Here is a 27,741-nt window from a genome sequence, read left to right as displayed (position 1 = left end):
GTCATAGAAGCATACGGAGATAGAATATATGGAGTAATTGTGAGTGATACTTCTAACTTAATTAAAAACTCAAACATCAACTTCTAATCTAAGTCTAACCACACTGCTAATCTAAGTACTCTAATTCATCTTCTGTTTGTGGAAAACAAAGCACACAAACTAAGCTAGTTTTTCAAAGAAAGAAGAAAAAGCAATGTGTGGAGGTAGTCATTTAATTTTATATTTTCTTTTATGTGAGTGGTTTCAGAAACGAAACTGTTACGTTTAAGTAGTATTATAATTATGGCAGAAATTAAACAGTAAATTGAAGATAAGGTAATGTGATTATGAAAAATGAGATTTTTTAAAAAAAATTCTATCTTTAAAATTTAAGAAAACAACTTTGATGCAAAAATTGTTAATTAATAGGATAGACTTTTTAGTTTAAACAATTTTGGTGATAATTTCAGCACTTTAAAATTATCTTGGTTTAAGTTATAAAATTTGTATAGGTGAAGAGGACATAATGAAGAAAATAGTTTTAAGTTGCATAAAGTATGATGGGTTTTTCATTTACTTTATTCTGGTGATCATACTAAATAAAAAACAAATTAACCAAATGAATTTATTGAATGATTTATTTAAAACAAGAAGCAGAAACGATCAGTACTATACCTACAATGCCAAGTAAATACGTCTTTTTAGAATTTGAAAAATGATAGATTTCGAGACTGTTAAAACTTCTTAAGATTTAGGAGCACTCATATAAATGTGTTATGTCTAGCATGAATAAATTCGCTGAAATTTTTAGCTATTAATATGAGGGAAACTATGCCTACAGTGTGACTATCTTTCGATATGTTTACTATCATCTAGCCTACACTGATGTCACTATATTGTATTTCCATTGCCACAAAACAAATTTTGAATACTTTACCTATAGCTACATGCAGAATTAAGCGTAAGTTAGCTTTATCTATCATCTAAAAGTTCTTACTAGAATTTTCCGTTATGAAAAAACAAAATGATATCAATCAGAATAAAACAGATGTTATATGGACGATACACTACGAATTATCCATTGAAAAATAATGTTTATAAATAAGTGATTTTATTGGATATGTAACATTCTTATTATATTATACTACGCATGTTCTACATGCATTTTTGTCCTACAACATAACAAAATATATGTATTTATCATTTTTTTATACATAGTATGCTGTTTTCACCTGGAAATCTGCAACAATTGATATATCTCCATCTCGCTATTATCAAGAAGTACTTTAAAGAGAGGTAGAATTTGTTATTTAAATGGAGGAATCAATAGATTTTATTGTAAGCTAGGAAAATTAAATGACTATATTAATTAAACAGAAGGTAAGGCATGTTAGCAAAAAGACAAAGATTAAGAAGTCAAGCCACATATAGTGAATCGACTAACATACGATTATCGAAAAACAATATAGCAGATGTTTCGGATAGTTTTTCTTTTTCATTTTTCTTTTTTATTTAAGCATTTCGAATAGTTTTGACATTAAACTGCAAAATTTCTCTGAAATTTGTAAATGAATAAATTGAAATTCTTCTAATTGTTTCTCTTAATTTTCAAGAAAATATGTAATATTATACAAACAATGTATAAGGAAACAACTTATAACAAAAGCAAAGATGTTGATTAAAAACTTATTTCACGCTCGATAAATTTATATTTCGCTTAATCTCAAATTTAAATTTTAGGATTTTTAAAATCATTTTTAAAATCTGGAATTTTGTATGGATTTTTATCTTTGTTCGCGGAGTAATGCTTGGTGGTACGCATGATCAAACTAGAAATAATTCACATATGTTTGATGCTCTGAAAACAGTGATATTGATTTTCAAATTCCTTCCTTATATATATAGGGAAGGACAAATTTATTCCTGCTACTACATACTTAGTTTTTTGTAAAGCATATTTTCTTAACAGTCATCTTTACCCGTGATCTTTTCTATTAGGAACCTCTAAATGAAACAGATGCATGTACGTAAGTTTTCTTTATTTCTCTTATCCTTTTGCTAACAAATTGACTTGTATAATAGAAAGAAAAAACATCTACTACAACGGGGGATTATAAACTAAAGATAAGGATCTAAATACTTATTTCAGCTATCAAGGATAATTACCAGTAAAAGTCCAATGGGCACAGTCTGAAAGAAATACAAGACAAGGTCGGTATTGGGAAGTCTGTACATCTCGTGAAAGAGAGAAAGAAGCTAGCGGGACATTCAGAGGGTATAGTTTTCTTTTATATTATAACTGAAATGGTTATAATTATATTTTTCTTTAAACCGACATACATTTTTTAATTTTGGATTTATTATATACATACAAACATACACATTAACAATTACATATTAAACAGCAGCAGCAGCATCATCATCGCTAAAATTAACCAGGTAAAAGGAAATAAGGATGATTATGAACCAATACAGACCAAAAGTTACCACTTATTCAAAAATTAACTCAGTCTGAAATTAAGTTCTCACCAGGTAAACAGTACCTTGATATCACAAAATTACAATAACACACAGATTCACATTTTTTTAAATGATTGTTTATACCTAATCTAGGTATATGTCTACTACACATGCAAAACAAAAGAAAATATCTTGATCTAACTCTATTTCACTTTGAATAAATGCTTTAGACACAGAGTAAAATCATCAAACAAAACTTCTGTAAAAAAAATACATAAGATAATTCAAAATGTAATAAGTATTTAAGAGTTTCCAGTTACAGAAACAAAATAAATTTATTTTCTCTATGCATTTTATAATATATAAACAAAACTAACATACTATATTCTATACTATATTCTATGAATGTGGGAAGTAAATTGGAATGTTTTGTGTAAACTGTATTAACTGTGCACCATTTAAACTCCCGTAAATATTTTCTAGATGTTTTACCTGTAATACATTCTGACTACTTTTTTTTTTTTTTTCTACTCTTAATCAATTTATAACGTAGGAAAATATACACTGATGAAATGCATTGAATATGAAAATTTCGTAACTGAACATATAAAATAGAAACTTCTAAGTTTAACAATCATAAGGCTTCACAATTATGAACTGATGTCTGTATTTCATTAACTTCTAAAACTGATCATTATTGTAAACTTATCCTAATCATAACTTTAGAATTATCAATGAAGATTAAATCCATATAGTTTACAAAACGAAAGAAACAAATAATTGTTGGAGAATTTGAATACAATATTTATTTCTTTAAAAGTATCAAATTTAGGTACAATTTAATGTATATACAAAATTCCCTTTAGAGTTGATAGTATTTCCTGCAGTCCGCTGACATGGCTGAGGGGTGTAAGGCGGAAACTAAAGATCACTAGATCTACCTGTCGCGGGTTTAAACTTCGATCAGGGCACAAATGTAGCTTCCTGTTCTCTCACCATTCATTTCGTTATCCTCATTCACTTCTCATTATCTTCTTTAGCCTTTTTAGATGATCTAGTGGACAGTGCGCGCATTTTAACGCATGTGATTTCAAATTCGATTCCTGGTGCTAGAGCATTGAGTACGTTACGGTGGTTCGGACTCCAACTTTAAGTCCAAGTTTCACATAGCTTCGGTACTGAAGAGGAAAGCTAGACTTAATCAAAACAAGCAGTCTTTGTCTTCTTTAGCCTAAAACACACAATCATGGGACGTGAAACTTAAATAAAATAAATATCTCTTATAATTTTCTTTTTCTTTTAAAATATTTTATTACCTCCATTTTAACATACTTTTTGAAATGCACTAAATAGTACTTATCAATAGCGACGATTAGGCGATACATCGATACATATATACACGTACAAAAATGAAGTGTGTTTTGTTTCTTGTTTCCTCAAATAAATAAAAATAAAATTTCATACTAATCAATTTATCTCTAAACAGGTGAACCACGAAGTTATATTAAAGTTTTAAAATTTTATTATTTTTTAAAGCTTTTTAACAAAAAAAAAAAAAAAAAAAAAAAAAAAGGCTGCTCAATTTTACTTTAGAAATTAACTAACTTCCATGAGATTTACTACAAAGCATTCTGATTGAGAAAAAGTTTGCCCTTATTTTGCACATTCCAACTGAGGCCTTTTGTAAGAAAATTGGGTAAGATTATATTTCACTTTCAAGACAATTATTAAATACTAACCGAGAATTCTAATATTTATGTGAATATTGTAGAATAAAAATTAGCTACATAGTTAACAACCAACTACTGTAGAATTATATCGTAACTTAAATAAGCAAATAACTTATCATCCTTAGACAATGATTATTCACAAATATCCAGATGTACAAAAATTTCGAACATTTTATGACTGTAAAATCGGAATCCAAAAGTATCCAAGCAAACTGAATCACTAAATTTTTACCATTATACTGTATCAAGAATATATTTTGTATACAGCACCACTGAAAGTCGATATACAAATATACTATAGTATAGAACAAGTGAGCTAGTTGCACTTACCTGTAGTTCGCAAAAGCGGCTGTTAATTTTTCCTGTGTATAGGAAATGGAGACATTGTTGCATGGCTTGTGGTGTAATTAACTTTGTGAGGGTAATTATGGTCTGGACAGAAGTAACTGGACGACCCCGATGATCTAAGCCTTCACACTACGTACAAAACAGCATTGAGTAAGCAATCAAAACTAATATCGATTGAGTATTTCTATCAAAAAAATAACTTTTTTCAACTAATTACTCATATATATATTAACTCTGACATAATTAACTTGATTGCAGTAAGTATTCAGTTATAGCAGTGATTTTTTTTTAAAGCAAATCTCGGAATGACAGCTGTAAACTGTAATGAGCACTTGCTGCGGATGAGTCCGTAAAACTTACGAAAAATAGTTCGATTGAATTACCTATTGTCAAAAGAAAAATACAGTAAACCGCTAGGTGTAACGTGATGTTTTTTGAAAACGCATTGTATAAGATTAATAAATCGAAAGTATATGTAGGTAGTTAAACAGCATTATGTTGTTCTGCAAAAATAATCACAAATGAAAAGTAAAAAGCTTTTAAATATTTGTAATTGGGTGACAAGTTCTTAATTGAACAATCTAAATTATTACATATTATATATATATATATATATATATATATATATATATATATATTGCCTTATAAACAGAACCATAAATATATCAGGCATACTCATATCGCTAAAGCTTTACAAAGTAACACACATTTAAGAAAGTTATAAAGTCCTGACGCCTCTTCCTCTATTTCCTCCTGCAAGAAATTACAGATTCATCTCCTTTCGAAATCTAATATGTTCTTTAATTCTAGTTTTAATATTGCGTTTTATTATTCACATTACTATCACATTCATATATATCACTTCATTAGTGCATAGAATTCTGATTAAATATCTTGGTTAATTAAATTTTTGCATTCAGATAAAGATTTTGAATAGTCATTATCATAAGTATTCTGCCACTTGTCGTAACTGAAAAGTTTCCATGTACGTACCACGGTCCTTAGCTAATCATTTTGTCTTCATGTAACTGCACATAAACTGTAGCCTCCTTCGCCCCTCCTTCTCTTTCCTCTCATCACCCCTCTTGATACAGTTCCTTCTCAGCCAACGTTCCTAAAAGTTTTTCCTTCGCTTTTCAATCTAAAATTGTCCTTTCCCCTCTACTATTTCTAACGCCTTCTCATCGACCAGCTAATTCTCTCCATTATTCTCCTCACCCACATTTCGAAGGCATCTAGTCTTTTTTTCATTGCTTTTGTGTAATATCCATATTTCTGTCTCATACAGTACAATGCTCCACACGAAGTATTTTATGAGTCTTTTTTTAATTCTTTATTCAAGGACCCACAAAATAGTCTTTTTTTCCCTTCTAAACGTTTCTTTTGCCCTGCTTATCCTTGTTTTTATTTCACCTTCGCACTTTATGACAGCACCAATAACACTATCCAGATACCGAAAACTAGATACCTGTTTTATTTTCTTCCCTTCTACTTCCATATTTGACACCGACTTCTTCGTTGCCAACACCATGGCTTTGTCTTGCTAACATTTATTTTTATCCCATGTTCTTCACAGTTCTTCCTCAACTTTTCAGACATTTTAATGATTTTTCTTTTCAGATTCCGCACCATATTATCTACAAACTATATACACCGAATCATTTTACCCCCCTACAAAAATATTGTCTTCATTATGTAGGTTGTTCTTCACTATCTCTTTTAGATAGATATTAAATAATGTCGGCGAGAAACAATATTTCCTTCTAATTACTCTCCCATCTTTCATTTCCTCCGCTATTCTAACACTTACTTATTAGTTCATATGTAAGTTTCTTATGAGTCTTTGATCTTTTCATTCCAAGCCAACCTTCTTTAGAACTCATCAGCAATTCCCAATTCAGCCGGTGAAAAGCCTTCTCTAGATCAATAAATGTAACATATACCTCTTTGTCTTTTTCTATAAATCTTTCACCGATTATCTTTAATAAGTCAATTGCATCTCTTGTGCCCTTACCTCTTCTAAACCTGAACAGTTACTAATCAAGTCTTTCCATACAACTTTTTGTTCAGTATTCGAGCATAATTTTTGCTACATGCGATATAAGGTTAATAGTTCTGTAATCCTCACATCTCTGTGGGTTAGATTTCTAAGCCTACGGTATCACGATCGTCTTCAGAAAATCTTTTAGCCATTCTCCTGTTTCACTGCAGATTCGGAACAATTCTTCTGTGCCCGTGTCTCCCACATCCTTAATGAATTCAATTCATTATTAATTAATCGGATGCTTACGACTCTTAGCCTTTTGAGAAACTTTCTTTAATCTATATAACAACTTCGGTAATTACAAAATTGCAATTCATTTGTGTGCTTTGTATAGACTTATTTTTATTTTTTCTGCTTTAACAGAGCTAATGTATGTAATTTTTTAATATCTATATTTTATGCCTAAACAGTAATTTAATTATTTTCAGTTTTTGTATGTTCTTTTAAAGCTACTAATGGAGAAACTAATCCAGATACTTTTGTAGATAGGAATGCCATGATTTTTTTGTAAATATGAGAACTGCTAGAAGTAGGTTTTTATAGACCATACTTACAAACTTGTTGTCTTTTCTTTGTATACTTAAATCTAAATATTTTAAATGAACGTACCTTAAAATTTATATGTTGGTCATTTTCACTACTTATTGGAAGAGATTCGCTTTTCCTAATACAAACCAATTTTTCACAAAAATATTCTCTATGTGTATGAGCATAAAGTATGATAGTGTTAAATTTAATTTTAAAGTTCTGTATATACCGGGCTATTCTACAAACATGTTATACATGCGATCACCTTAATCTGCGTTGCCTACGGGTTCAACGTGTAGTACTATCATTCAGCAACAGTAACTTATGGTGTTAGTGTTCATCAAAGCGATGGAATGCAATCGATTGAGAATATAGTGATGGCGTAAATACAGCGTCATTCGAGTAGGAAAAGCAACGTTCTGAAATGATATTGGGAGTTCTAGAAAGTCAATGTATGACAATGGAATATAGAACTGAACCGCCAACATGCCTAAGCGATGTTCGCTTGCGCAGTAAGTTTTAAAGGGAAGGAACAGTGATGGATATGCATAAGGGAAGATCAGGACAGGCTCACACAATCGCAAGTAAAGTGTTGTCTGCTCAGGTGTTAGAAGCATTCACACGCTCACACCATATGGGTGGTCTGGAAAGTTGTCGGCCTGATAGTTAAAATGATAATTTATGTTTTCAAAAACATTTTATTTTTCTACATAACCTGCTTTCATGTATATCTCTTCCAGCGGTGTTCCAAGGCAATTGCGTTTCATCTCTGTAGTGTTTCGCGGTAAGTGCTGCAAAGTGCTGTTGCTACAATCACCTTTTGATTGGATGAAAAACCAACGAGGAAGATTTTGAAAAAATGAAATCTTTGAGTTTTACGTCCCACGGTTATGCCGGTTAGGCTAAAGGAGACGGTGATGATGAGTGATGAATGAATGGTGGAATGAAGAAAGTCGGAGGAAACGGGAGAACCCCGAGAAAACCCACGCACACGGTGTTTGTCCACCACAAAGTTCACTTGGCGGGGTCTGGGATCGAACCCGGGACCCTAAGCACCAGAGGTGAACGCTCTACCACTGAGCCACCGCGGCCCCAAGGAAGATTTTGAGTTTTGGGAAGAAATGGAAATCTAAGAGAGCCAAATCTGGAGAATAAAGTGGATCTTCCAGTACTTAATAGGACAAATCCCTCAATTTTCCCACTGCCAACACACTTTTGTGGACATGTGATTTGCCCTGATGGAAGATGATTTTCTACTTCTGCAAACCGGGTCTGTTTTCGTCAATTTTTGCGTACAATTTGGTTAGGAGGTTAGAATAGTATCCTATGATTATTGTTTTATTCTTCTCTAGATGATCGATAAACAAAATCCTTCTCATATCCCAAAACACCGAAGTTATGACCTTTCCCGCCGATGGCACACTCTTTGCCTTCTTCGGAGCTAAAGAACCAGTCTCTGTCCACTACATGGACTATCTCTTCGATTCTGGTGTGTAATGATGAATCCATGTTTTATCCATTGTCACATGTAGACGCAGAAAATCACTCTTGTTCTTCTCAAAACGTGCCAGGTTCTGCCCGTAAAGTCTAATGCCAATGCCTTTTTGATCTACAGTGAGCAACCACGGCACCCATCTTGCACAAAGTTTTTTCATGAGCAATTCCTCATGCAAAATATAACCAATGCATTCCTTTGATATCCCCATAACATCAGCAATTTTACGCACTTTTGTACGCCAATCTTCCAAAATCATATTATGTACTTTTTGGATGATTTCCAGTGTGGTTGCACTTTTCGGACATCCGTGGATCACTTTGAACGCTTTAACGGCCTCCTTTAAATTCGGTTGCAAATTTCTTCATAGTAGAAAATGAAGGGGGAGAGTCGCTACAAACCTTCAGTATTCTTTTGCTTGCTGTTAAACGTTCCTTCTTTTACGACGAATTTAATCACCGCAAGATACTTATTTTTTTTCCATTTCGAAAAATACACTCACAGCAACTTAGTCAAATGACTGATAACACCCAACTACTGGCTGGAATGACTTGCAATTTCAGATGGCATCTACTGAGTCGCACTGACATGAGAGAAAAATAATGAGTTTAGTGCTGCCTTTATGGCTGAGACTGAGAGCATTTCACACCATTCACGTAAATCAACACAATAATGTTCAGTGAAGCAGGGTTGAGCAGGATAAACATAAGTCGTTTATTACACAGAATAATATGGAAAGCTTACATTTCACAGCTGCTATACGCATTGAATGAGGACGACACAGAAGAATTCAATTTTTGAAATGATTCATTGCGTATGTGGAACAGGGTGCTAATTTTGTTTGAAAAATCGAATGGTATGATGATGTACAGTTTAAATTAAATGGAACGATTAACCGGCATAATTGTGTGTACTAGATCCCTGAAAATCCACATGTTCATTTCGAGCAAGCGATCAATTCTTTAGGACTCAATGACTGGTGTGGCCATCAGGATCAATTAGATCTCTTTCCAACGCACGGTTACTGGTCATGCTTACTTGGAGATGTTAGATATATTAATTTTATCATCCATTAGGGTTTTATTTGGTGATGGCCCATTTCTTATTCATAAACGTTGGATAGCATGAAGAGATCCGATTGAGTACTCACCACGATCGCTTTATTTAATTCCCCTTGATTATTACTTGTGGAGGACCGTCAAGACTGTAGTGTACAGTAAGAAGCTACAGTCACTAGTAGAAGAGCGCCATGAAATTGAAATGGCTTGCAAAGCAATCCTATGGCTATTTTGAAAGATGTCACTAGGAATATAGAGATAGTGCTCAATAGTGTTTGAAAGTTGGTGGCTTGTAGTTTTAGCATTTATTGTAATTGCACGAAGAAGCTGTATTTGTGTTGTAACTTTCTCCTTTGTATTGTTGTAATACTCATAACAATATAGCAGCAATTCTATTTTAAAGTGTGCATACGTTTTGTTGAATAACCCGGTAGATTTATATTTGAAAGATGAAGTACATAATTCGTTCTAACAAAACCCTCTCGGATTTTTCATGAATCAAACATTATAAGGATGAACTCACTTGTTCAATTCTAATAGACTGGAATGCTGGATGATTTAATTCTTTCGAGACTCCAACTCTACTACCATCACCTGGTAATATCTGGCAACTTGACCTACGTTTGCTTTGGTCCCATCCCCTGAAAAAAAAGGGAAAAAGATAACATTCAATTATTATTTTTTATGAAATGCATAAAATGATACAAAGCATACATACATAAATTATTCAAGTAATGATAATGTTCAGATATTCGAAACTGGAATAAGCAGGTATTGCAAATGTTACAATCAATAATAGTTTGTATTCTTTAGAAGATACTCAGAGAATCAATATAATATGGCATAATATGATTAAATATCTTAATAATTCTAGCATTGAAGCATTGCCACTATAGCATTTTCGTGTGTCCAGTTACAAACATCATGAATAATACAATAAATAGAAAAAATGGAAAATATCATTTTAACAATACAAGCAAAAAAGAAAAAAAAGAAAAGAAATGTATGTAAAAGGTAACTAACTGAAGTTTGCACACAAAAAGTCATGAGGAATACTGGTATATTTAATTATGTTAAATATATTTTCGTTAAACCTGTCCGACTAGACTAAAAATTGAGTGGTTCATATGTAGAATTTGGTGTGACACTACACAGCTTATGTATTTCTTATCCTTTTACCTTACTGTGTAGTATCTTTTATTTCACTTAGTTAAATCTATCGTTAATTTGGATTATTATTATTATTTTGAATTTATATTTGCTTATATATATCTTTTTAACTCTTTTATTTTTAATATAATCATTTGATCTTTATTATTACTTTGAATTTTATTTTATTTATTTATTTATTTATTTATTTTGTATTATTACTCTTGTACTACTTTTTCTCTTTCTTGATGACAATGGTTAAGTGGTAGAATAGGCTTGGCTGAATGTCGCTCGCTTTAGTAAAGCCATTTGAATTTGAATTTTGTCATATTTTTTGAAAAAATATTTTCTATGTCCTGAGGAGACTTACAGATGATCGAAAGGCTTAGCACAATTTGTATTGTTACGGTTAATATTTTATACATGTAATATCTAAATTAACCATGTAAGTATTACATCTTATAATCCGCACTGGGAATCCGTTCTTTGAACTTTATAATGTTAACGACTTATAATGATAAAGTTAGTATTTACCTTGGGGGTTTATAATTATCAGCATGTATAAGACACTCTGTGTCATCATTGAAATCTCCGGTAGCAGATTCTCCAAAAGTGCTGCTAACCTGAAAACACAGAATCGAAGACTAAATTAATCTATTTCACTCCCTGCAATTGAAAGTAGAACGATTGGCTACTAAATAACAAACACAAACACAAATACGAATACAAACAGGAAAATATTTTACAAATAATGTATTGTAAAATATGAAAAATTGTTATGTGTGCTATTAAATATTAAGAAGAAAATATTAAAGAATTTAGATAACTTTGAATCTCGAAAATGGAACATAAGTAAGATTTGTGTCTCGCGTCAGAATTTGAAGAATACCTTCAAAATGAAATCTTACTGAAAGCTCCAAAGCTTCGGCGGGAGGCACCAAGCTGGTTCCGTCCGCCACCGTCTTTCTCAAAGTCGATGAAATGCATTAATAAGCAACAGTGAATTAAAACCTTTGATTTTTATTTTATGAAGATAGTCCGTATTTTAAAACTATATGTAAATAGGCCGGGCCGGATTCAGAATTTTCTGACGGGGGTGCACCAATAACTACTAGTACATTTTAATTAAATTTGTATTTTTTAATGTCTTTAGACGTCTGTGATGTAAATGAGGAATTGCCCTGGAAATGCTCAATGTCTAGTCCCGGGAATTGAATCCATGACTTTCCGAATGCAAAGCCAATGCTTTACCAACTGAGTCACGGCCGCTTTGTATCGATATAATTTTTCAGTATATAATTAACTTGCTCCTTTAGATTAGGAATTTCTTTAATCATGGACAATTGGACTATGATGGATACTTGTACAGAATCCTTATGAAAGTGTAGCTACTTTCACTGCTAGCTTCTCATTTTAGATTGTATACATTTAAAACGAAAGGGGGTGGGGGGTGCACGTGCACCCATCCTAAATCTGGCCCTGTAAATACAGATATATTAATTTAGAAAGCAAAGATTTCAGTCTTTACATTACACTATCCTGGAATCTTATACGACCTTACTTAAGAAATGTCTAATGTTGATTGTAGAAAAACAAAGTGCACATGCGTCACATTAATTCCTAACAGTAAACAGACACGCTAATAGATCTCGCTACGTGTGCTATCACCTGCTTGCCTGACGCTAATAGATGTCACTACATGCAGGACTGTTGTATATAACTAAGTGTTTGAATGACTGCATAAAAGTAATTGGTATGGATTTGACTTATTGCGTTTAAAGGGAACATCAACAGTGAGGTTATTTGTTCCTGTCACGATCAGGCCAATGAAATTTCACTGTTGAAAACCAGCCTTCGTTAGAAACTGTTTGTACATTTCTTACGTTTGTACGTTTCTTTATTTCAAATATGAAAGAAGCTATCAACGAGTGATCTATGATTTTGAATCAATATCTTCCATTTATTTGTTTCGGTCTCGAATTCTCAAGAATCATTCCGAAACTTTTAATGAAACTAGTAAGATTTCCCAAACCATGGAACTAGTTTCCACTTGTCGACAAAAAGAGCGATATCCAGACCAATACGTTAGATTAACTGACATAATACAAGAATCTTTGAAATATAGTGAAATATTTAGAAACTTACCATGCTGGACTCACTAGAGCTACGAGCTCCTAATTCACTGCTTAAATCCATCATCAAGAGTCTATGTAATTCGGGTGAAGCTCCAGCCAGCATAAACCTATGTGCTGAGAATCCTATGTTTCCTGCCAGAAATATTACATCCGTGTGCGCCTGGTGAACAAATAAACTATGCATGTTTTCCTCGTACGTACTGGCACTTACATAAATTTCCGTTGGAGGTGGTTTTGGAGGGCAAAAAGGTGCCTGAAACGAAAAAATTACATATATATATATATATATATATATATATATATATATATATATATATATATATATATATATATATATAAATATAAATAATTGATATCAAATATGCACATTTTTACGTATATAATTTTGTGAAACGAGGAAAGAAACAGGAAACAGGATTATTACTTACTGTTTGGTCAGAGTAATTGCAATTAACACTTAATATTAGGAGCCATGAAATTATATCCATATGTACACTCATGTCCAAAATTATTGTCGCATGTCTACAAATATTTGTTGTAGGAATATAATTTGAGAACGAATTCGCCCGGTATTTCTTATAATGTTAGTACGTGTATAATCACCAAATACATGTATATGGCAGATTTCATGTCAAAAGAGCAGTAAATAAGAACAGTAAAACGAAAATAAAACTTTCTTGTCCATTTAGCAACATTTTGGTTTTCTCATTTTAATTTTCGTATTTATAATTCTTTTCCTATGAAACTTACCACAAATATACATTTCCGGATTATACACGTACTATCAGTATTAAAAGTATCCTGCAAAATCATTATCAAATTATATTCTTACAATAAGACAGTTATAGATATACGACAATCATTTTGGGCATGTGTGTACATCTATGAGCGAAAAAAAAAAAATCACACATATACAGCAACCAATTTCTCTCCCAATCAGTAGCGTACGCAGGAATTTATTTCGGGGCGGTCCAAACTTAATATGAGGGTGTTTTATATTAAAATTCCTAAAATTGCCCCTAAAATTAAGCTAAATTTACACAAAAATCGAAATTTCAGGGAGGGGGTGGACCCCCAGGACCCATCCCCTGCGTACGTCCCTGCTCCCAATAACACTATGTGCGTTATGAATCTTTGAGAGTTCACTGACAAAAGAGAATACTAACTTAAATATTTAAGGTTGTGTACAAAAATAGATCTTCCAGAGTAAATAAAAGGAGGGGAAAACCCCTGAGAATTGCAAGATTTTACGAATTCATTTATGAAGTATAGGGTCTACTAAATGGTACACATCCTATATAAGGAATTTTTATTCGATGTTCGCCGATTCAAACCTACCACATGACTTTCTATATAGTTGTATCGATGTTTATTAACACTTTTCTCTTCTTTTCGCAAAACTAAAATTCTGCAAGTACTTCAAAGAGACTGATATCATCAAGATTTTAGAATCAAAAGCAAATTTTGTCGTCTGAAATTAAAATAACAATCTACAAATGTAACAAAACAGCATTTCTTTTAAATATCGTATGTTAGTGAATGCAATATTCATAACTGTATTCAATATTCATGCAATATTAATTTTATTTCACTTTTATTAGATCAATAAGGAAAACACGACTTTTAAATTCGTTTACCCTATCCGTTATTGTATATAATACCTGTAACACCCTGTACTTCAAATATGAAAGGAGCTATCAATAAGTGATCTAAATTTGAAATTAACATCTTCCATTTATTTGTCTCGTTCTACTGTTATGACTTGTCAGTAGGAGACACCAGAAATTTATTTTAAAAGTTAAATTCTACAAATATTGATATTGTTGTGAGAAAAAAAAGGAATCCAAAGAAGCAACAAATATCAATCAATAGATATCATTGAGCTAAAGAAAATGATAGGGATGAGTATAAATTTTCATGCGTAGTTTTCGAAGAAATGAGAAAATCTCGTTTTCATGGCTCTAGAAATTACGTCCTTCGTTGCCAACAACAGGAAAGAAATTAAGTTAATGAATTCCCAACCAAACTATACCAGATGTAATAATAAAGTTAATTTTCAACTACGAATACTAAATGTATTAAGTATATCTTTTCGTACGAGATACAGAGCACTACGTAGAGATTGCAGACAATACAAATAAAAAAGAAAAACAAGTTTTACTTTATTGAGCCGCTAAAAATGAAATAGTCTAATCAAGATATATAAAAATGAAAGTGACTATGTTTGTGACTTAATAACTCTTAAACCATCCAACCGATTTCGATCAATTTTCAACATGGATGAGGTTCGGGCCTGGGATGCTTTTATTATTTCGCTTTGACGGTGAAACTTAGGGGAGGGGAAGGGGGATATATTTTAAAATGATCGAAAATACCCGATATTAGTGTCAAATCCATAGTTTGCCGGGTCGCTGAGATGAACAATAACACTTCCGATGCCGTTAAATCCAAATTCAGTTCCGCAACTTAGGGAAGGGGGACAGGAGATATATATATATAAAATGATCGAAATGACCAATATTAGTATCGAATCCACAGTTTTCGGTGTCGCTGAGATGAACAGTGACACTTCCGATGTCGTTTAAATCCAAATTCATCCCCGCAACTTGGGGGAGGGGGAGATATAAAAAATGTTAAAAAAAGAATGACTGATATTAGTGTCGAATCCATAGTTTTCGGGGTCACTGAGACGAACAGTAACACTTCCCAATCAGTTTAAATCCAAACTCAGCTTCCATTGTCCTTTATGCCCAAAATGAAACGCATTCTCCCTGTGCGAAGAACGGGTATTTTGCCAGTATTGTAATAAATGGTGCATTAACTGATGCGTGATATGCAGGGAAATGCTGGTTTGTTACGCTTCAGCACTTTAAGAAAAAATGCATAATTTTGAGTTTAGTTTCCACAAAATTTCAAATATTTAGCACGAAATTGCTACTGTTAATACACAAGTTTTGCCATGCACGAATGTTCGTTCATTTTTTTTTTCGTATGTATTATTTTATTACATGCAAAGACATAAAAGTTGTAGCAATTAGTATAATCAAAGTAATTCCTTTTCAAGAGAAACAAAGTAATGATTATATTAATGTTTTTTTTTTTTTTTCTATTTCTGAAGCAATCGAAAATCTCTCTGGTACTCTCTATGTACTTTGTGTAAACATTTTCAAATGCATCTTTATATGAATATATTTTAGTCTAATCCTTCAAAAGCTAACGATAGAACTTTTTTATCAGTCGTACCTTTTTTCTTAAAGCTAAACTAGCAGTAAGATCTTGTGTAAGAGACAGGAATTATTGGCGTATCAATTTCTGCTGAACATGTGCTGAATTTACCATTTTGTATTCTGTTTTGATGTAACAAGGTTAATTTTTATAACTCTTAACAAATACTAGTTTAATAAAACGGTTTTTGTTTCTCAACAGATACTTTAATTTCATAGTCAACACTACTGTATACATATAAAACATTATCTGTATATACATACTTGAAGCAAAGGTCTCTGGACTTTCTTCAAATTTGTCATCCAAAACCTCTGTTGCCTCCGCGCCATTAAGGCTGCTCTAATAGCGTTTTCGAACACCTCATTCACTCCGTAATAGGTTAAAACACTAGTTTCATAATAATAGACTCCGATCTCCTTTGCGACGGCTCGGGCTTGGTCTGGCATCACCAAATCAGACTTCCGTGTTGGTCTGTAAATATAAATAATAAGAATACAGTTACTACAATTAATACTACGTAAGTTTTATAAGTTTATATGTTCTGAAAGGAAATATGTATGTAAAATTTAGATATTAGGTAAGAAAATCGCGATAGAACCGAAAGACCATTTTATGCTGGAACAAAAACGGAACAAAGGAAAGAATTTTTGGGAGGAACAGGATCTATAAATTAAATGTACCACCCCATCATTTGTCTGGGGAAATTCAAGTACTGTTATATCAGACTATAAGCGTCCAATAAAAGTGGTAAACAAAACATTTAGTCCATAATAAACACAAACTCAACTGAAGAAATTTTATGAATGGCAAGCAAAGAAATGATTACATCTTCCGACAAGAGTACATATTATTAAGTAAATTCGAAGTAAACGATTCAAACTAATGGATAACAACGCGTAGGTAGGCTATATTGTAACTATTAATGCTTGTGTCGTCTACTCGTCCTGTGGAACGTTAACGAAAGCCAATTCATTTTGCCGTTTTGCGTCTTGCACAATAAAAATCTGCCTTACGATACTTAAGCTAGCTTACGCGTGTTTTACAATTGACTATTTGTTCAATGTATGTGCTTCATTTCGATAACAATTCATTTTTAAGCTGTACATTATCATTCCTGAATTGTTATATTTAAACATCTCATTATTGCTAAGAATTAGGATGTTCAGGACTTAAAAAATACACAAAAATTGTTTGTCTTTCAAAAGAGCGACAACTATTAATATTTTGTGATATGCAACACAAAGTACTGGCATTTAGGGACCATATCAGCCACTACTGCTTTCTGCTTCCTACGTCGATTGATGTACAACCTTGTTCAAAAAATATTGACCATCCATCTTGTTTCAAAAGCACCATAGGAAAAATCTAATATTTTAGTTCTAAATAAAGATCTTAATTGACCAATGAAAATTCATCTTTGTTTGATTTCATTACAAATGTAGGTAAGGATCTATGGCTTTTCAAAGAGGGGGTGGGTAGCCAAGTATTTCAACATAACTGTGTGTTCATATTTTCTGCATAGGATCACTAGAAATCTCCAGACCCTGCAGAGTAAATTGAGAGTCTAAACCGGAAGTGACTTTTTGAATGCGGCCAAAATTGGTGTCAATCGATTTCTTTCGTTGTTCTGAATCCATTGATGTGTATATTGTCCAAACAAAATTACTCGAAATGACCGGCTCCCGGAAAGTAAATTATTCCCATTAAACTTTTTTCAAATCCAGTCGTGAATTTCTAGCATACAGGACAGCAAGGTAGGCCTATTCTTGATGCTCGATTACAAATAAATTATACTGTACTGCAGAAGACATACGTAAGCAAGATTCAGCGCATACAAAAATTATAAATAAGGTTTTCAGAGGCTGAGATTGGGTTGGGAACTTACAATAAGTCTCATCCATCAGTTTGGGAAAATTAATTCATAGTATAAATTTAAAATGCAGTCGGGGTTGTGTGCACTTACAGAATTGATATGTCTCTACTTTATTATTATTATTATTATTATTATTATTATTATTATTATTATTATTATTATTATTATTATTATTATTATTATTATTATTATTATTAGTCTATTAATAATAATAATAATAATGTTTCTTCAATGTATTAATAGAAAATAGGTTATAAATTGAGCTTGAATATATACAAAGAACCTATACAGTGGTTTGACAACGTGTAGTAGCAATCAACGTTTTCATGTGATATGTTTTCACGGCCACCAGTCTTAACATTAATAAATAAAGATTAGCAAAGTTTGAATACTTCGGATGTGATGCTCAACTGAATGTATTTTATAAAATGGATCGGAGCCTCTTGGGACCATAGACTGGACGACTCTTTCTGAGACAAAGTTAGAACTTTGCACAGTGCTTGAAGGCAGTTGATGAGGCTCCATTTTGTAACATCATGTGGATATCTTTTTAGCTTCTCTTTAGCTTCCTGTAACATCATGTGGATATCTATAAAACTTCTGACGTCAGTCTATACTACTTTACAAGCAACTGTGGCTACAAATTCCCATTTGCTTTCAAGAGGCATGTATTCCTTTTCCTAATCACATACACAAATGTATTCACACATTGTGACGTCAAAGGACCGAGAAAATGATCTCTTATCGAACTGCAGCCACAAGGTTTCACTCTTTTTTTTTTTTTTTTTTTTTCAGCTTAGTTCTTCCTTTTTCTACCTTGTGGATTAGATTTTGACGTAAACATTAGTCATGAAGTACATGCACCCATACATGGGTGCACAGGGAAGGGGGCACTGGGTCCAGACACTCCCCCAAAACTTCCTAACTCAATATACATTTGTACGCTCATGTCCAAAATGATTGTCGCATATCTATAACTGTCTTCTTGTAATAATATAATTTAAATTTGTAAGGTACTTTTAATACTGATACTATGTGTATAATCGGGAAATGTACTGTATATCTGTGGTAAATTTCACAGGAAAAGAATTATAAATACGAAAATTAGAGCGAGTAAAACACAATGTTGCTAAATAGACAAGAAAGTTTTATTTTCGTTTTATTGTTCTTATTTATTGCTCTTCTGACATGAAATTTTCCACATACATGCCTTTGCCTACTGTGCACATACTAACATTATAAGAAATCAAATTTATTCCTACAAAAACATATTTATAGACATGCGACAATAATTTTGGACATGAGTGTACATTTTCTCAATAAAACTATACTTGTTTAACATGGAGATGATTGATGTAACATAAAAATTTGATCTTATCTACATGAAAATTTGATCGTATACTTATCTGTACTTTCTATTATAAAAACAATCTAGTTCTATATTTTTTTCTGAAAATATAGGTGGAGGTATTTACAATTACTTATCGTCTTTTCGGGTGCACAATAATATCCGTTCAATAACACTACATAGACGAAGTAGCATGTTGCACTGGAACACCCCCTCCCCCAATGCTTGAACCCCTTCCAACAGAAATTTCTGGGTGCGCCCCTGCACCCATGCAGAAGTTACATTTCTCCCTAAATTGCTTTCACATTTTTTCAAAAGTTCATTACTCTCTGATTGTGATATAGTTTACATTGAGCCCTGTAAACAAAAGGATGGTGTAGTAGCACCGCGAAAAACTTGCAATTGGCAAGGTCCTAATTTGATATCCAGTCCCAGAAAGACCAGGCTAAAGTGGCAAATGAGTGTGCGAAACCTTTTGGACGCAACTTCTTTTTTGATTCTTAATTATGACACTTCAGAATTTACCAAAAAAAAAAAAAAAAGACGTTGCCACCAAATTATTTCGGCTCACTTTCAGCCGCCATTAAAGATAGCGGAGGAGCCACTTCATGCTGACGTCATTGTCTTCGTAACCCCTGGTCCGATCTTACAGTTTTTTTTTTTTTTTTTTTTTTTTTTTTTTTTTTTAATGAAAGGCAATACAATATACATTAAAAATGTTCTGATATATTTCTTTCTCTCTCTCACCCTTTTTGAGTTAAAGTGCAAAGTATGAAAACGAAAACTATTTCATTTGTGACATTTCATTGTATTTAATTAATTTGAGAATTCTTGGTTAAGAAGTTATTATAAACCTTCAACTAAGGGACAGTCTCTATTTCATTTGAAAACGATGTGACCAGTGACGATGCCAGCTTTAATTTCTTCGAGAGCAAGCGGAGGGCAAAAAGATTTTTTAGCTACCTTTTTGCATACCGAAGATAATAATTATATATTACTTGACCTGTATTATAACACTTGTCTGAGGAGGAGTAATTGGGGGGTGGGTGAAACCACCGAGGGCACCTGCCTCCTTGCCCGCTCTAGCGTCGTCACTAAATGTGACATGGCCGCTGCGCTGCGCTGACGCCATGTCTAGACGCTAGTGGTGACCGTTCAGGATGGATTGAAACGTTTTTTCTCCGTACAATTCTGCTTCTTCGGTCATGACAGATTTGATACCGCTCACTTCTAGATACTATCCAGGACAATTCAACCGTATTTTGTGAAGGTGGAAAGTTTCAATTTTTAAAACGAGATCACAGAACTCACCATTTTTGGATATATTTTGCAATTAAATATATTGACATATTTGCTGGCAATACTCCTTTTTACTTTGGCACAACTTTGGTTAAGGCTCATAAAGTTAATCATGACACTATAAACACTATTTCGAGATGTTGGGCATGGAAAACGATAGGACAGAAACTGATTATGGTTAAGGGTAGAGATGAATTAGACAGAAGTTGATGGAAAGGAGATTATCTAGGCACCGCAGAGCTTTCGATAAGTTCTAGCTTTTCATTGGCAATAGTAGTTTTCATTGCAACACATAATAGCCCAGAATTGTTAATACCTATAAATAAGTCTCTATTGGAGGCTATCGACGTAAGAGCTCAATATCGTCAATCCTTTAAAATAAACGAACTCTTTTAAGGCTTTGTACGAAAATGGAATTGGCTGTTCAATATCAAGATTTCGAATCATCTTTTGTAGCCATCGTTTCATGATGTTCAACAGTACTGTTTTCTGATATCATACCATTGCAGTAACGTGTGTAGTGTTCTCACTTGTTTCCCCTCCACAAAATCAATCTATTGCCTCATGCAAAAAGTGTGATGGATTCTTCGAAATGTTAGCTGGAACTGGAACATACCGGTACTCAAAGTACCTTTCCCATACCATTTAGTGTCAGAACTCTTCATCAAGCTCACACAAGGCAGTGTATGAAACGAAATGGCCTAATTTGAACATTGTAACAACGTGTTTTGAACGCGTAAGACGATGCATTGATTTTGCTAAAGCTACATGCTTGTCTGTCAGTGATTTCTTGTTGGTACGAGTAAACAAATCCACCACAAATAACTCCCATATTGGGGGAAGCACAAAGTTGTTTAAGAATTTTTCTATTATACTTTCGTCTTTAACATATTCTTCCTACTGTAGTTTGTAATGCAGTATTTCATTTCTCAGTTTAACTGTAGCTTCTTGTACACCGTTTTCAAAATTATCAATTTGTGGAATTCTTTCAGCATTTTTTTTCAAAGGCACGCTGCTCATCGTTATCACTGGCGATTTTAATCTATCCAGTGGTGCAAAAAATATCAGTTTTGCACCAAAATATCAATTACAATATTCCCGGTAGTTTTGTTTTCAATAGTAGTCTGTTCAACTCCAGGAATTTTAATAATTCTGTTAGTTAAGTCAGTCAATTCAAAAGCTGTATTTCTGCTAATAGCCGGTTTAATGTTTCCTGGAACCTCCTTCCTCTTTTGCCACCTTTGTTTCCGATCTCCTCCCTGAAGTAGATGTAATCTCCAAGGTATAACTTGTGATATCTGACTTCTAGCGCGAACAAATCGTCCACTGTGTTACACGTACAAATACTAGTAAATACTCATTGTTATATAATGGATCTACCTCACCCTCACAGTTAGGTTCTAGACATGGCGCCAGTGCGGCAGTTATACTATATCAGTTTCAAGTGAAATAATTAGAGGCTGTCGCTTAATTGAAGGTTTATAATAACTCCTTAGCCAAGACTTTTCAAACTAATTAAGTAGGTAATTGTAACGAAATGGCATAAATAAAATTATGTTAGTTTTCATTTTCATACTTTGCACTTTAACTCAGAAAGGGTGGGAGATATTTTTAAAAGTGTCAGGATATATATTTTATTGCCTTTCATTAAAAAAAAAATAAATAAAAGATTGAACCAAGGGTTACGAAGGTAATAACGTCAAGATAAGTGGCCTATACGCCTCTTCGATGGCGGCTCAAGAAATGCCCGACGACGACACTTGGTGACAATGTGAGTTTAAGCAAAACAAGAATTTTAGGAAAACTAAAATGGATGAAAAGATTGCGATCTTGGCCAATAATTAGTTTTTAGATCGGGAGCCACAAAAGTTTTGAACAGCCTCTAAATCTAGTTTTCGTATTTTCTACGGAATAAGCACATCATGCTGAGTTAAGTGATAGTTCGAGTTTGGCTATACTGTATGTAGTTCTCCAGATATAAGGCCTACAAGAAAATTTTAGCCTGAAATACATTGGATCTTTCGTTCCTAAAAGAAACGCATCTGAAAGAATTTGCATACTCATGCCCTACTACAGCCTGCTCTAAAACAAGAAAGTATCCAGATAGCGCCTGGGTACTTTCCTGCTTTTAGTACATTGAAGATGGAGATAGTTCCCTTATCTATATAATTAACTGGAATATACAGCACTAAAAGAATACATTTCAGATCTTAAACTGATCCAGAACCATGGTCGACCGTTGGATGGGACAAATGGGATGAGAAGGTAATTACTCATCACTTGATTTTCGAAGGCGGATCAGCTCTTCGAAATAGAATACGTGTCAAAGCATATTAGAACTGCTTAATCACACTAACTAACTAAACTAACTAACTCTATGGCCTATGGCATAGGCGCCGACTTTGGGGGGGCAGGACACTTTTGCCCCCCCCCCCAATATTTAGAGGTGGGGTCCTCGCCCCTCCAATAAAATTCGGCTGAGGAAGAATTAACATAGAGGAGCAAGAATTTCTGCCATAAACTTCGTCATTCCTTTAATTCAACGTTAGGAACAGCCTTCTAGGGATGGGCACGAGTCGAGTTAAAATTCGACTCGACTCGAATTCGAGTCGAGTTTGATAAATGGCTCACTCGTTCAGCTCGTTTTAAAATCATGTCATGATTACACTGAAAGTGAAAGTCGTGAGAAATGTAAGCAATAAAGTGGAATACTTTTAGTATTGTTCACGAGAGCAGTCGTTCTTTCAGAAAGTGTTCCGGGGGGGCACACTTACTAACCCGGGGGTCACTGCTGGTACTATTCTACTTATTAATATATTGTAGACGTATTATTTTGGTCTCCTCTGGGGGGCACTCTCAGAGATCCGGGAAGGGGGGCAGTGACTCCCAAAAACAGGTCTGGAAGAAAAACTGCTCGAGAGGGGACACTGCTTGCATCTCGTTTTGTCTCGATAACGAGACGACAAAATGTTGTTAGCACCAATTTAAGTATATACTTTAATTCTTGCCTGCACGGTCGAATTTTTGAACCGAAACAGAAGCTCAACCCGGGTAGTGATGTAAATTTGCTCGGCTCGGTTCAACGAAGCGAAATTCTCGAGCCGGCATGGCTGGGATGAGCCATCGATTCGCCCCAACAGAGCCATCAGCTCTGTTCGGCTCGGTTTGTGTGAGCCATCGGCTTAGATTGGCTCACCCAGGCCGACAACCCTAAGCCCGAGCCGAGCAGTTTTGAACATCTTTGGCCAGCGCCCTATAATTTTTAACAATTTTTGGCTCGAGCCAAATCCTTGCTTCTCCGGAACTCAAATCCAAAATCTCATGAACGATGGCCACGCCTCCTAGACTTCACGACTACCGAGGTCGGCAGTCAATTAGTTTTTAGTATTCAGATAGAAACCACCTATCTTTCATGTTTATACACTGTGTCAGGGTGCGAAATCCCGGGGGGGACGGGAGGGATTTTCCCCCCACCAAAAATTTTACTTATTTTTCCCCCCTCACCAAAATCTGTAAGGGGGACACCTTAATAGGAAAATATAAGTAGGTCTATAAAGAAAATTTTCAGACAAACAATAATTTTAAATGCATGCTGTTTTAAAAAACGTAGTTTATTTGTAAATGGATCAGGTGTTTAACTTTTTCGGTTGTTGACGAGATGAAGACCTTTATTCTCTAGCGTACCAGTTGCATGCAAAATTGGTAAAATTTCTCAAACAGATTGTTCTTCAATTTCAGTGGACGAACCTACAAACAGGTTTGCGGATAAGCACTTGCTGTTATATGAACATATGTGGACGAAAAAAATAAACCTTGTTGTCGTTTTTATAAATTAGTGCCTGTAGAAAATGCCGACGAAAAATCCCTTAAAGAGAAAATTATTCAAGCATTTTCCGAAGATGGCATAGATTTTTAATCTTAAAGAAAGACTGGTTGGATTTAGTTCGGACGGGGATGCAGTGTGTACTGGGAGAAACGAAGGTGTTGCTGCTCAAATTAGAAGAAATGTCAACCCGTGCCTAATTAGCGTACACTGCATGGCACATCGAATTGATCTTGTTTCTGAAAGAGTTTTTGGTGTTGTGAATGCTGTTCACAACTTTGCATGTTTGTTAGGCGTACTTTACCAGGTGTTCAGTAAGTCATCTACAGCTGCAACACTTAAAAGTATCGTGACAGTCACAGATGCCGCAGGACAAAAATTTGAACGATTACAGTGGTTCGGATTTCACCTTAAACTGTAAGTCCACATTTCATAGCCTCGCTGCTGAAAAGGGTCATTAAACTTAAATCAGCAAATCAATCGTATTATAGTGTTTGTGCTTTTATTTTCTAAAGTTTAACGTCCTATGAATATTCACCACGGCTAAGGAAGACGGTCATGATGAGATGAATTATAATGGTTGATTAGGATAATGGAAGGAAGCGAGAGGACCCCGAGAAAACCCCCACACAATTGTTTGTATACCGCAAGCAGAATTTGGCGCGAGCTAGGATCCAGCCGATGATTCCACGCACCTGAGGAGAGCGCTCTACCACTGAGGCAACACGGTTTTTTGTTGTCTATCAAGTATTTGTATTGAAATCATTATTTATAATAATATATTCTTGCTAATAATACAATATACATAGTATTATTTAGACTTACAAAGGTGACCGTATATCTGAACGACCAAACTGAAACACTACGTACGTAGCGAAGAAACGAGAATTTCATGAATAATAATAAAAGCTATACTCTGACTCTACAGCTCATGAGGATCTATGGCTTGCCAGGTGGAGCGCTTCAAGTTAGTAGTTCTAATGCTTGGTTAGGACATCGGTTCTCAGGGACTATTATTTCTGACTTATATATCTCTACTGCTATTTTCGCGAATGTAATCTTCAATATAATGGTAAATACAAGGGTACTGTGCTCCCACTAGTGTAACCCCGGACCATACGCACCGAAGTGTATATTAAATGCAGTAGATAAGTTACCAATTTTGGTTAAATGAATAAATAACATTAAAGTATTTTTAAATAACAATTACGACTAGTTTGAACATTATTATTATTATTATTAATAATAATAATAATAATAATAATAATAATCCATTAATTTTCAATTTTTTGGAGGCTCCACGAAGCATTAGTGTGGATCGCTGAACTTCTTCCCCCCCCACCATTTTCAAATGATTTCGCACCCTGCACTGTGTAATAATAATAATAATAATAATAATAATAATAATAATAATAATAATAATAATAATAATAATAATAATAATAATAATAATAATAATAATAATAATAATAAGTTGTAGTAGCAGTAGTATCATTGATAATAATTACACTGTCTATGTAGGATAGTTGAAGAGAGTACTTGAAACTACACAAAATTTAGCTCCATTTGGCTCGTTCTGGCTCGACTCGACTCGAAACTCGACTTGAATTCGAGTCGAGCTTAAATATGTCTGTTTCGAGTCTATTTTCAAAGAAAACTCGCTCGAAGTCGCTCGTGGCCATCGCTACAGCCTTCTTATTCGATAGAAAAGGCGGTTTTCAGAATGGTGTTGAATAGAGCACTGAACCTTCAACCAACACTGGCTACACTGATCTGACAAGTGGAGATCAATGCAGTGTGAATTTTGCAGCGGAGTAGCGGATCGAGATTTGGGGGAAAAGGGGCCCTTCATCAAGCAGTTAATAGAAAACGGTTGAATACAAACCGATTATGATATATTTATTCATTGTTTGGACCCCCCAATATATTTTTCAAGTCGGCGCCTATGGCCTATGGAACCCGGAGGTTCAATGCAGCGTTCACAAAAGCTCTCCACTGACTTCTATCCTTAGCTAACTGCATCTAGTTTCTACTTTGTGTTCCAATCTCTGCGAGATCCATCTTAATATTGTCCTCCTATCTGCGCCTAAGTCTTCCTAATGGTCATTTTCCGATTGGTCTTCCAGTCAAGATTTTGAAAGCGCTTCTATTTTCTTCCATTCTAGCTACATGACTTGCCCACCTAAGCCTCCTAGACTTGACGACCCTAACAATGTTGGGTAAACCGTATAAATTATGTAGTTCCTCGTTATGAAGTTGCCGCCATTCCCCATTCCCGTTCCTCTTGGGTCCGAATATTCGTCTCAGGATCTTGTTCTCAAATACTTTCAGTCTATTCTTCCCTCAGAGTAAGCGACCATGTTTCGCAACCATACAGAACAACAGGCATGATTATAGTTTTGTATATTTTAAGCTTCAAACTCCTCGACAGAATTCGCGACGACAAGAGATTTTGAACCGAATAGTAACACGAATTCCCTGCTTTTAGTCGACATTTAATTTCTTCGTGAAAATGATTTTCCTCTGTTAATATTGACGCTAGATATTTGAAACTATCCACTTTATCAAAAGTATTATTTAATATTTTAACGTATCCATAATTTGCTGTATTACGGTCCCGACGCACTTCCATGTATTTAGTTTTCTCTGCATTTACTTCTAAACCCATCTCTGCATTTCTTTCTATTGTTCTCCTATCATCCCCTATTAAATTTACATACTTCTGTACATCGTCAATCCATTTTGTACAATTCATAGTTCATTATTCCAGCTTTTGAAAATGGGCAAGAGCAAGTTCGTGCGAGCCATCTGTGAGCTCGACTCGAGAACTCGGCTCTAAAATTTTCCTCCAACTCGACCCGAATTCATGTCAAGTTTCCAGTCGAGTTGAGTCAAATCCTGTGTGTAATTTCAAGTACTCTCTTCAAGTATCCTACGTAGACAATATAATTATTATCAATGATATTTCTACTGCTACAACTTCTTCTTCTTCTTATTATTATTATTATTATTATTATTATTATTACAACACAGTATATAAACAGGAAGGACAGGCGGTTTATATCTGAATACCAAAAATTAGCTGACTGCCGACCTTGGTAGTCGTGAAGTCTATGAGGCAAAGACATCGTTCATGAGGTTCTCGGTTTGAGTTCCAGAGGAGCAAGTAGGCCTATTCAGGCTCGAGCCAAAAATTGTTAAAAGTTCCGGGCCCCGGGCAAACATGTTCAAAACTGCTCGCCCCGGG

The 27,741-nt window shown here is 34.1% G+C and overlaps 1 protein-coding gene across 6 annotated transcripts in view; it reads right to left on the bottom strand.

Annotated features, from left to right (window-relative positions):
- Positions 1 to 27,741, bottom strand: part of RhoBTB (Rho-related BTB domain containing) — a 490,451-nt gene that overhangs the window by 26,507 nt on the left and 436,203 nt on the right. For all 6 annotated transcript variants that reach the window (XM_081734304.1, XM_081734307.1, XM_081734305.1 and 3 more), the window contains 5 exons: positions 16,415 to 16,622; positions 12,937 to 13,179; positions 11,326 to 11,414; positions 10,166 to 10,283; positions 4,500 to 4,646 (listed from right to left, as the gene is read on the bottom strand). In XM_081734304.1, the coding sequence (XP_081590430.1) occupies positions 4,500 to 4,646; positions 10,166 to 10,283; positions 11,326 to 11,414; positions 12,937 to 13,179; positions 16,415 to 16,622 (805 nt within the window). The remainder of the gene's footprint in view (positions 1 to 4,499; positions 4,647 to 10,165; positions 10,284 to 11,325; positions 11,415 to 12,936; positions 13,180 to 16,414; positions 16,623 to 27,741) is intronic.

The sequence above is a fragment of the Thermobia domestica genome, chromosome 12, assembly GCF_964235325.1.
Source record: "Thermobia domestica chromosome 12, izTheDome1.hap1.1, whole genome shotgun sequence".
NCBI lineage: Eukaryota > Metazoa > Arthropoda > Insecta > Zygentoma > Lepismatidae > Thermobia > Thermobia domestica.
The sequence above is the reverse complement of the archived record's forward strand: the minus strand, read 5'-3'. Positions and strand labels throughout refer to the sequence as shown.